Source organism: Exophiala viscosa (assembly GCF_022695815.1).
Source record: "Exophiala viscosa unplaced genomic scaffold EDD37scaffold_8, whole genome shotgun sequence".
NCBI classification, from domain to species: domain Eukaryota; kingdom Fungi; phylum Ascomycota; class Eurotiomycetes; order Chaetothyriales; family Herpotrichiellaceae; genus Exophiala; species Exophiala viscosa.
In genome coordinates this window covers 368,360-379,347 of record NW_026944360.1, presented here as the reverse complement: position 1 = coordinate 379,347, position 10,988 = coordinate 368,360, and the positions used below count along the sequence as shown (strand labels likewise).

At 51.9% G+C, this 10,988-nt stretch overlaps 5 protein-coding genes across 5 annotated transcripts; 3 read left to right on the top strand and 2 right to left on the bottom strand.

The window, feature by feature from the left end:
* Positions 1 to 625: 625 nt before the first annotated feature.
* On the top strand, positions 626 to 2,395 carry EDD37DRAFT_472122 (ubiquitin-conjugating enzyme E2-binding protein). Its single transcript, XM_062813123.1, has 2 exons — positions 626 to 1,352; positions 1,659 to 2,395. Exons 1-2 carry the CDS (start codon positions 714 to 716, stop codon positions 2,301 to 2,303), a joined length of 1,284 nt encoding a protein of 427 aa, XP_062668289.1. The 5' UTR covers positions 626 to 713; the 3' UTR covers positions 2,304 to 2,395.
* A 786-nt stretch (positions 2,396 to 3,181) lies between these two features.
* EDD37DRAFT_651679 (uncharacterized protein) lies at positions 3,182 to 5,147 on the bottom strand (the record flags this gene model as incomplete). Its single annotated transcript, XM_062818375.1, has 4 exons — positions 3,182 to 4,253; positions 4,334 to 4,367; positions 4,438 to 4,982; positions 5,026 to 5,147. 4 exons carry the CDS (start codon positions 5,145 to 5,147, stop codon positions 3,182 to 3,184), a joined length of 1,773 nt encoding a protein of 590 aa, XP_062668288.1.
* A 1,234-nt stretch (positions 5,148 to 6,381) lies between these two features.
* Positions 6,382 to 7,150, top strand: EDD37DRAFT_610823 (ATP synthase subunit delta, mitochondrial; the record flags this gene model as incomplete). The annotated part of the gene is made up of 5 exons (XM_062815244.1): positions 6,382 to 6,513; positions 6,601 to 6,623; positions 6,701 to 6,831; positions 6,892 to 7,070; positions 7,118 to 7,150. The coding sequence occupies 5 exons, from the start codon at positions 6,382 to 6,384 to the stop codon at positions 7,148 to 7,150; spliced, it is 498 nt and encodes a 165-aa protein (XP_062668287.1).
* A 251-nt stretch (positions 7,151 to 7,401) lies between these two features.
* Positions 7,402 to 9,670, top strand: EDD37DRAFT_471716 (uncharacterized protein). Its single transcript, XM_062813119.1, has one exon. It carries the CDS (start codon positions 7,867 to 7,869, stop codon positions 9,565 to 9,567), a length of 1,701 nt encoding a protein of 566 aa, XP_062668286.1. The 5' UTR covers positions 7,402 to 7,866; the 3' UTR covers positions 9,568 to 9,670.
* Positions 9,671 to 10,965, bottom strand: EDD37DRAFT_471741 (uncharacterized protein). Its single transcript, XM_062813121.1, has 4 exons — positions 10,724 to 10,965; positions 10,324 to 10,425; positions 9,977 to 10,255; positions 9,671 to 9,911 (listed from the first exon to the last, which is right to left on the bottom strand). The coding sequence occupies exons 1-4, from the start codon at positions 10,736 to 10,738 to the stop codon at positions 9,774 to 9,776; spliced, it is 534 nt and encodes a 177-aa protein (XP_062668285.1). The 5' UTR covers positions 10,739 to 10,965; the 3' UTR covers positions 9,671 to 9,773.
* Between the last annotated feature and the right edge of the window lie 23 nt (positions 10,966 to 10,988).

Here is a 10,988-nt window from a genome sequence, read left to right as displayed (position 1 = left end):
AGAAACCCATTTTCTACACGCGGCTTAAACCCATATGCGAGTTTCTTAGTGTCAAGGCGACGAGGAAATGCTGAGATGTGACGGCCAGACTTTCCTTCTCTTGATGTGCAACTTGGACGGAAGTTGTTTCCCTTCAAAGCCTGTTCTTGGCAACATTTCTCAGCCATTTTTTCTTATTGGTCAACAAGTCGGAAACATGACCCACTCGGATTGTCTTACAACGTCGACTTCCTTTTGCATTCATCACTCCTCCATCCATCTGCCTTGATTGCTGAATCGTTTCATCCCGTGATACTGGGAGACAACGCGTGTGCTTACGAATCATGCCACCAGTCCTCCTAGCCCACGAGTAGGAAACCAAATACCATGCTCTGCGCTCAAAGGCTGCAGCTTCCCTTGCCTACAGCCCGGTCCGTGTACGCGCCCGCCTTCACTAGCCTACGGGGCGTGATCAGGCCATTCGAGAGCGGCGCTACTTCACCAGTTCCTGCACCCTCGTACCGATTCAGAACTAAGCGACCATTCTGCATGTGCTGAATGAGCACGGCACGTGGAGTCGGGGAAATATTGACCGTGGACATTAATCCCTTTCAGTCTTCGACCGACATAGGCCCCCTCAGCTTGTCGGGTGGGTCTTTGCATTCTTCACTGCGGCCTGACATACCGACCTACATTGCGCAATCGCAATCGGCATCCTATTCACGCATCGGACTATGCCCAATCCAAAGATCTGCCTCTACGCCGAAGCGCTGACCCACATTCGGCAACTCACGCTTCATGCCTCGCTTCAGACCGAGAAGAACGAACACACCAAGATTTTGATCTCGTCGGACAAGAAGATCATCGCGGCGGTGCACGACGGCGAGACTTCGAGCATTTACCTGCCAACTCAGATCTCGGGGACTGTCAACGCCACTTTTCCCACGGACAAAAGGACCGAGATCTCGGTACGACTGCAGATTGACGACCAGTTTCCTGCTAGCGGTGAGGCTGCTGGCGGCGAGACCGTCGAAGTGCCATGGTCGGCGGGCGAGTTGTCTCGCGAGACTGCGATCGCGTGCAAGAAGTGCGGCACTGAGATCCTGGCGGCTGGCAAGGTGGGTGTCTGGAAGGATCTGCCTAGTGATCATTGGGCGGAGTTGATGGACCTTTGGTTCTGTCATAAGCCCCATGATGATCACGGGCACGGCCATGGGCATGAACACGGCGGCCAGTCTGACGACACTGTCGCTGCTGCTGCTGAGGCCAAGGGCTTCTCTGCCACGAGTAAAGTCGCTGACGCAAGGCCTGGCACTGGCTTGGTGGATGTCGTGTCTTTCCTACTGCACAGAGACGATTGTGCGAATGTTCAGGTACGTTTGACAGTCGACGTTGAAACTTGTTTCCCCCAAGATGGCGAGTTTTGCTTGTTCTGGCGTCAAGAAAGAAGCTCTTCAGTCTTCAACGAGACGACTCTGTTGATCCAGTTTCTGATACAATCGCCACATATTGACGTTTCACTGGGGCCCGTCGAGACAGCGTCAACCTCCTTCTACGAGGATGGATGACCTGTCCGTGGATGGGCCCTGGCCTCTTGTTATTTCACCTTTGCGGTTTTTGTGTGCTATAAGACGTAAGGGGATGCAAGTGAGGTACAGTTATTGACTGACATTGTGCAGGTGCAGAAGACCAGTAACGATTCGAAGAAAAATACGACGATCGTGAAATGCGATTCTTGCAGCGCGACTGTCGGATCAACCATACAAGGAGAGACGAGTGTCAGAATGTACAAGTCCAGGCTGAAGGTCAGCGTGACGAACAAAGAAGACAGTTGGGAAGAATATCCCACCGCAGTCTTCCTCTGCGCGCAACTATTATCCCTTATCGAAAGCTCAGTGAGTCGCAAGGTCGTCGTCCACGACGAGGTCGGAAGTCAGGGTCTTTTGATCTGGGTCTTCAATCCGGACATATACTACTCGAGCAGCAAGCGCGGTCCAACGGCACATCGGGCGATGAAGGTCTTTTATAAGACTCTGGATGAGGAGCCGGGCAAGTTTCTCGAGACGAGTGGCGCTGCGGCGTACGAGGAACTCGTTGTGCCGGCGGAGGATTATGAAGAGTTTACGACGACGTTGCGCGAGAGTACGGATGTGCTTCCGCAGGCTGCAAGATTGTTCCAGGATTGGAATGTGGGCTTGTTGGATCGCTGGGAGAAGAAGGCGAGTGGGTCGATGGTGTTGGATGGGAATCCGCTGAATAGGAAGGTCGAGGAGGGGTTCGAAGTGTTTAAGTTGCCGGCTGGTATGGCGGAGCTTTATCTTTGAAAGGATACGCTAGGCGGTAGTATTGTTCTACCACCAGTGGAATGATATTACGCCCTTTAATGAGCGGACAGTCGACCAAACAGTCGCTGAATCTACGATCAGGCGGTCACGGCGACGAAAGACTCGAAGGAATGCCAGCTATGTGGGCAATTGCCGCGGCCGGGTCCCACGTTCTGTTCTCAGATGCAGTTCATGGTGACGAGCGACCTCTACGATCGTGCCTCTGACTACACGCTCCATGGCCTCCGATCGTCCCCCTACAGCGAGGAGCGGACCGGAGGAATGGCGCCGGCCGACATCGCGCCGAAGTCTTCACAGAACGCTCGCAGCGTCATGACGAGGATGCTTGACATGGACATACTCAACTTGCCAGCAGAATTTTTGCCGTATGTGTCATCAGGTCTCCTTTCAATGAAGGACGCCAAGCGAGCTTAGGCATCGCTCCATCGCAGTGAGTTGTGGATACCAATCCCCTAACGGACATGGTCGGCGGCATGGAAGTCCGGCGTACGAAGGGCCGTCCATGTCGTATTGACCATCGTCGGAATGTGTGATTATCCAAGTTCGTAAATCTCCTGCGAAGTTCTTACTTTGAGCCAAGCATGGCAAGCCAGGGGCTGAGCTATGCACACAATGGGATGCATATGCAGATGTATTGACGAGATTGCGAGGTTGTGGGATGCAGAGGAGTACTCTTGGCTCATGCACAGGATGGAGCTCAGAAAACAATCATAAGACGATAACAGGTCTTCGTGAAGAAGCCGCATACTATCTGAAACAATCCCTATGTGACAGCGTCGCTCTTATCCCATCCGCGCTGAGCTCCTGACGAGGCTTTCGAAGCTTGCCTGCTCCCTCTGCTCTCATCCCATGCCAGTCTAGAAATGAGGAATGTACTGTGCCCACGTCGTTGTCTCGTACACACCGACTGGCACGCGCCTCAGACTAATGAACGCCTCCACCACGATGTACAGCCTGGACAAAACATATAAGGCCATTGAAGCCAGCATGGACGGAAAAACCAGGAAGATAATCGAATAGTACAAAAGATCGTCCAGAAGATTGAGGAAATCGATTTTTAGTCTCCTCATTTCTTTTGTTACTCTCCCAGTAGGCTCTTTTCGGGTCGTAGCGGAGTCGTCCCTGTCCTCAGTAGAGGCGGGCTCCACTGACCGTCGTCCCGGACTCCACGCCTTAAGGGATCCCAGAGCTTCGCCGAGCAATAATGCGAGGGCCTTGATCTGCCGCCATAAGGAAAAGCAAGCAGTGATACTGCAAATCCCAGGGATTATCGCCAGGGGAGCACCAAGTGCACAACTTGCAACTCTCCACAGCAAATTCTCGACCTCTGTAGGGAACTCATAGTTCCAAAGCGCCACGTGGACACCAGCGTAGGCCGCAGAGACCAGAGTCATGGAAACAATAGCCTGAGTCGCCTTGTCGAGGTATTGAGCATTGTCCCTCAGAGCTGGCGTCGTTGCGAATGACAGATTGGGTGACCGTAGGACAAAAACGCCGTTTGAATGTGTCGATGTACGGTCTGAGTAATCTTCCGCTTGTAGCGACCGCAAGCAAGGTGTAGCCGATCGTGATATCTGAGGGATGCCCCCAGTGGCGTGGCTGTCATCGCAAACTGAATCCTTGGAAGCCTCGGCTGTCAACTCGTGGCGATAAGCAAGCCCAGCACGATGCCAGCGCAGCAGATCTTTTCGAGACAGACAGACAGTCACCTTGAATAGGTGGGACCGGTGGCGGCGTTCATCGCCTAGGAGTGGTTTCATCCAAGGGTCAATCTCATTGTTTGGAATTGTGACGGAGTCAGTCGCCTGAGCCCTGGAATTCTCGCGATATTCTTTCGTAATCGAAAGCTGAATGATTCTGTGCACTCGCTGTCGAAGGCCCCAGGACCAATTCCCGACGTGAGTGATTGACCGGTCACCAGGACCATTGCTGGTTCTTCATCAACGCACGACTGCCGGTATAAGGTGGTTTCCTGGCCGCTTGGCTTCCGTCCCATCTGTGATTCTAACTCTCCAGGATCCATCTGAGACTGATCCGCCTCTGCTGCAGCTTGTCTAGTCGGCGAAGGCTCCACAACATGAATGGGGGAAGCACATTCCTGTCTCTCCCGTACTTTTATGACCAACAGCAAGAGTATCGAGAATAGACTCTGCCAGTGGCTCCGAGTCATTTGAGCCTTCATGCGGGTACTGCAGACATTTCGTATTGAAAATGAGGAGGTCGCCCTCGCTTGGCAGTTGTTTCTTGGACCCGGGGTCCAGTATTAGGTCTAAAAAATCAAGAACGTATTCGGAATCAGAAGTCTTGAACTGAGTTTGAGGCCCGACAATCGCAGTAAACGGCTTATAGGCTGAACCAGACGACCTCACCAATGCAAGCGCCACATCTTTAGAAACTGGGCCCAGGGTGACAGACGAAGGATCTCCGACATCAAGAGGCTTGTGAAACCACAATGCATACATGAGCATAGCACAAGCGGCATGCACGAGAATGTGGACTTCGAGTAGGGTTAAAGGATATCCGGAAGCTTGCCGCGAGATGCATTGCAGAAATGTCCAGGATACCTGGAGAATGACCAGCACCTTTGACAAATTATCTGCCTTGCTCTTGTCCCTGATATCTCGGTCTGACATCGAGAAACTCTCCCATCCCATCTTCCTTGGCAAAATGTAAGACGCCCCCCGGAGTCAGCGTCACCCACCTGATGTTGTCGTATATGTCGCTGACATCGACCACTAGACCACCCAACACGACATAGAAACCGTAAGTGAGGGAAAACTGGGTCGGATGCCGCGACGATGAAACCAGATTGATATCGGACATCGCAGGAGGGATAGTGTGCGACAAGGTAGGGTGACACCTGCGTGTGAGTCGATGCGGCCAAGCGGGGAAAGGCCTCTTGAGCCTCCTCCACCAGGAAGTTGGTCTTGACTTTGGCAATCCAACCTGTTTCAATTGGATATCGTATAGATCGCGACAGAAGCAGCTGGCGATATAGTACTGTTGCCACGCAGTATATAGAACAAGCTTGGGGGCGAATAATGCAATAAAGGCCCATTTGACCTTGCGCCAGAATTAAGCGTTTTTGCGCTCTCCCCTGGCGGGAATATTGATGTGAATAGCCGAATAGACGCAGATGAAAAGCGTGAAAACGCAGCTGTACAAGAGTTGCCATGTTCCTCTGCCGTCAGGATCGGGCACCCAGCCATGCACGTATTGCGTTGAGTTAGTCATCGTTGGTCAGTGTCGATTCGAGCGATTTCTTGACCTGCTTTTCAAGAGACACGGTCTGGGAATGAGCACGAAAAGCATGAGGATGCAATCAAATGGGAAGAGGAAAATCCGCCTAATTTTCCACACATTGGTGTGGTGAGGCAGTCGGCTGGATTGACGGCTCTCACGAACCGGCCACTGGTATCAACCGCGAGCCACTCTCAAAGCCACCACCATTTGGCAAATGAGGCTATGTGACCTTGTCAATCACAATGCTAGCAGGCAGATGTAGCCTATCAGCTGAGAGTCGAAATCTGTGGTGTAACACAGGCAGGCATCCATCATGGCACAGCCACAAAATAGCCTGCAAGTACTGTCAAGGTCCGTCTCAAAGCGACGGTCATGGCTTTGAGCAGTTCAAGACATCAATTCTGGTTCGCAGCTTCACGATCCTGCGGTTGGGACGCAGCTGTGCGCTGGCTTTTGTATTTTAAGCATCGAATGACGATAGCTACGTTAGGCACCTGCGATAAAAGGAGATGCGCAAAACTCTGCTGTTCGGTTTCTATGGCTGTCTGATCATCGGATACTTGCAAGGGAACAAAACGTCGCAATAAGCGCGAGAAATCACCTTCACTCCAAAGTAAAGGTACTGCAAAGAAGACGAAAATATTGACCTTGAAGCGGCGCTGTTCTTGTCTTCTTTTAGCTAACCGTGACTGCTGCTTTTCATTCTCTTGGCGAGTCCGGACCTCCAGTCCAGTCGCAGTATGATGAACCTCAATTGGAGCTTGTCGTAGAAGTACCAGACTCTCACCGTCGCCATTCTCTACCCGCATTCGACATGAGCGCCCTCCGACTGTCCCGTGCAGCGCTGCGCGCCAGATCCGCAGTCGCTTTGAAGCCAGTTCAACGCAGAGGCTACGCCGATGCTGTCTCCGACAAAATAAAGCTTTCCCTGGCCCTCCCTCACCAGGTATGTCGCCCAAAGGATCCGGCAAAGGGCTGGAAAGGAGGATGAAAAGGTTTTCAGAGGCAATGCTGACATGTCCCTGGTATTCAGTCTATCTACAAATCGCAAGACGTGTACGTTCCGCCTCTTGCAAGCTCCGAGGACATATCTCCATGCCGCGCCGAACGTCGAGCTGACCTTTTCTCTCAAGCGTACAAGTTAACATCCCCGCCGAATCCGGTGAAATGGGTATCCTCGCCCAGCACGTCCCTTCGATCGAACAGCTAAGACCTGGCTTGATCGAGATCATCCAGGAGAGCGGTGACAACAAGCAATTCTTCCGTATGTTTGGCAACACTAGCAAAAGCACGGGAGAGCGCATATACTCATACTTCGTGGCAGTTTCCGGAGGTTTCGCTGTCGTCCAGCCCGACTCTGTTCTCAGCATCAACGCCGTCGAAGGTTTCCCTATTGAAGAATTCAGTGAAGAAGCCGTCAAATCCCAAATCTCCGAGGCTCAGAAGATCGCCAATGGAAGTGGAAGTGAGCAGGATATTGCGGAGGCCAAGATCGAGCTTGAGGTACGAATCCCTCGCATATTGGTCGGCGGCTGCTAACATCAGTCTAGGTTCTCGAGTCGTTGCAGGCTGCCATGAAATAAGAGAATCAATTGCTGCTCTTGTACATATACACTAAGATGGGGACGGGATCAAAAGAATGGTCTCACTTTCTGGCGGTTGATCAATTGATGAGAAAGAGTGTCTTCCTCGTGATCATTTTGTTTCCCCTACCTATCTATCCTGCCGACGTCGTTCTTGTATGGGTTCTTCTCTACCATCTAAGTTGCTCTTGCCTGACTTCAAACCCTCCAACCAAGCAGCGCCTTCTTCCTCATGCAACACTTTACGCTAAGGAGACGTTTAAAAGGAAAGAACTCTCGCTCCCATCACTTATCCTGAAATTTGCTCTTTGCGTTGTTTAAGGCTCATTGCCGATGCTACTTCGCCATGCTTACCCCAATCCTACCGTAACCGGTCTTCACTAAGTCGACCTCGAACATGAATAGTTCTCAAGGGTACGGCCTTTCGGGACAACTCCTTCCATCGTGGCTAATCAAGACGCAGTCCTCAACGAGGCACCGTGGCCGACCGCATCCGAGCGTTCCAAGATGTGCAATTGCCAGAGTCAAAAGCCCCAGCATTCAATCTCGCACCCCGAGTCCTGACACAAGCCAAAGAGTCCGGAGTCTACACAGGTCATGGTCGAAGAGAAACTCCCAGCTTTGCACCGCCAGCAGGTCGAGTCTCGAGAGACGGGAATGAGGGGTCTCGGGCTGATGGTCGTCCACCGGTTGGCTCTGTCTTCTACAAACGGCCTATGCTCGAACAAAAAGATGCTGGCAAAACTCTACTCGTTCGACCTGTGACTAGCATGGGGGATGCTCCGCAGGCTCAGACTACGCAAGGGGAACAGACCGGAAGCTCGGAAGCTGATCAACTTCATCGAAGGCGTCGATCCGCTGGGCATGTGGCGGATCCGATTGAGGCAATAGCCACCGCTCGAGCAAGACTTCGCTCTATCGCCGGACAGAGGACTGCAAATGGAAATCAGCCACGAGACAGAGCACCTACTCTGGCCGAATTGAACGACATGCTGGACGATGCGATTGAAAACACTAGTACTCAGCCTCATGTCTTATCCGATGAAGACACAGATGTATTCAATCCTACTTCTGCCCTGATTAGTCGTCCGCACACTAGCCAGAGTGTCCATCGCCAATCACAGTCTCATGGACGAGAGTCCAGACGAAGCATAGACTCTCACAGACCCCGTAGCAGCGAGGAATCTGTCAGGGTCGACTACGGTCAGTCTCCAGCCGAGGGAACAGGTCGGACCCCGTTGCAAAGCAAAGGTCTTGATTCTTCGCCTGAACCGAGACGAGCGCGGAAGTCCCTGGATATCAAATCTGCTCAAGCCCTTTCTTCGCCTGCTCGACCAGAGCCAAAGACCAGAGAAACAAGCCCGGTGAAGCAAACAGCTGCCATCTTTGAAAGCCTCAATAAGAAGCCTAGGGAATATGATGAAGCACATGAGCATCGTCATCAAGGACATGGCACATCATGGGATGGCGTGGACAAGCAGAATGGAACGAAGAAAATGCACAAGATCAAGCTTGGCGAGACAATTGAAGAGAGGCCAGGGACACCATTGATACCATTCGCGCTGCCGGCGATGGTGAAAGATCAACAGGAATTTGTCAAAGGAGAATCGGCGCCCGAGCAAGAACAGTCCAATGATGCGTATGAAGAAGACCAAGGGGACAAGGTCATAGAGCACAACAACCAACGCAAGCCATCTTTTAGTTGGCCGTTCAAGTGGGGCATATTCAGCAAAACTCCTGCTCCGTCTCAGGAAGCCGAGCATCCAGATGAAGCCAAGCAAGACAAGCAGCCGCGAACTAAGCCAGGTGTTGTGAAGAGCAGGGTTCATGAGCTTATGCAAGTAGCCAACGAGAAAGAGGATGCTGAAAAGCGACGAAGACGTGCGGAGAACGAACGGGTAAGCCGCTGGCGAAATCGAGGTCCTCCATTTGTCAAGGAGTACGAATTGAGAGAAGACAAGGTGGACCTGGAAGATTTGAAGTCATCTCAGTTGCCTCCTCTTCAGGTCCCTGTTGACGACGAAGCTGAAGGCGTCAATCCGGCCCCAAACCCAGACGATGTCTTGTCAGAGCCATCGTCTCTTCAACGAGCTATGACCGAGAAGCAAGTCTTATCGGCACCAAGCGAATGCGATGCACCGAGTGTTTTGACTAGTCCAACAAGATCTGTTCCTCGAACTCCAGTCAGGGGCAGACCGACAAAGTTGGGTCATCGCCTTTCAATCGGTGAGCCATTTGGCGTTGAACAACAATTCAAACTCAGTCCTGGTCCGAGTCGAAGTGCGTCAAGAAATGGTAGAGCAGGTGTCAAGGTGGAAGTCGAGGTTCGTGACAGCCCGGAACGAGAGGGTAGGGAGAGGGGAGAGAAGATTGTCATTATCAGAGCTGACGTTGAGGCTGCTGAAGTTCAAGTCTGATGGGATGCGATGGCACTGGGGCATACTTATGGACTGAGAAAGCATGGTAGATGTGGCATTTCATAGTCCACATGTGACATGGTGGTGAAGAATGAAGGAGATTTCGACCGGTATCAAGTCATCGAGTAAAAGGTATAGCAAGATAGACCTCTATGAATTGAATCATCATTGTCGATATATGAAGAGCTGGTCTTGGAAGATGAAGATCAAGAGAGTAGTGCCTTGAGATCATCTCTGTGGTATACTTCCTCAATCATCTTCTTGAACTCCTCGTCGTCATGTTCATATGCTTGGGACTTGAAGTACGGCATATTCTCTTTCAGCCATGTGCCTTCATTGCCAGCCTTGATCATTGTCAGCCATGGTACTCAGACGGTGGCGGAGCGGGGATGAGGGAGCCTATGCTTACATCGGGAATAGCAACACCATTCTCCCTGACGGCAATCATGGGATAAAACGCGATGAAGTGCATCTTCTTCGCTTGCTTGTCGTGGCTGTCGCCAATGGCATCGTACCAGGCGTTCTCGATTTTGACAGCGAGATCATCGAAGGTGGCCTTTGTCCGACCTGGAGATGAGCGGACTAGTGCTAGGATACGGTTGGGACCATGAGATGCTGAGGTGGGTTCGCCGGCGAGGAAGTAGTTTGGACCATCGTCTGAGGTTTTCAGGTGCTGGAAGACGACGTTCTAAGATCACTCCTCGGTCAGATCGGGGTCATGTGGGATGGCTTGGTTGGCTAGAACGCCGGCCTTACCACGAAGAGCGAGGGTGTTACGAATGTCGTTGAGTGCAGGGACGTTATGGAGCGGGCGATGGCGTGTTTTTGGGACGCGGTTAGGGGGATGGTGTGTTGGATCTACGAACGTTAGATAGCCCGAGCCAGCAGTTAGGATCTGAGGGATGACGGAAGCAACAGTGATAACGGAGGGAAGGTTAAGAGCGGGTGATTGCCAGGGCATAGATGGGGGATTGGAGGACGAGGCTGTGTGTGAAAAGGGGCTGTGCGCAACCGAGAAGACAAGAAGAGCTCTGATGCTTGATATGATGTTGAGACCAGTAGAAATGCTCTGCAGAATCATGACTTCTGACAACGACAAAGAGGGATACTCGCCATGTGGTGCTGTAAGAAGCGCTGCACTCAAAAGTAGACTGACCTGATACATAGGCATCTTGAAGACTCGTCTCCTGGGAATGTCGTGGTGGATATTGTCTGGTGTGCTACGGCACAGGACAAGTAACAGTCACCTCGACAGATTCTTGTTTTTCGTTTCCCCGGCCTAAAGAAGCTGGAGTATTTGTATTTGAGATGTGATAAACGACAGCAAGCGACTCCGAGTGTCCTTTATTCTGGGAGGTCAATGGCGGATGTTTGTGATCTTACAAAGCCCGAGAAAACGGCGAGGACTAAGGACTGGCAGT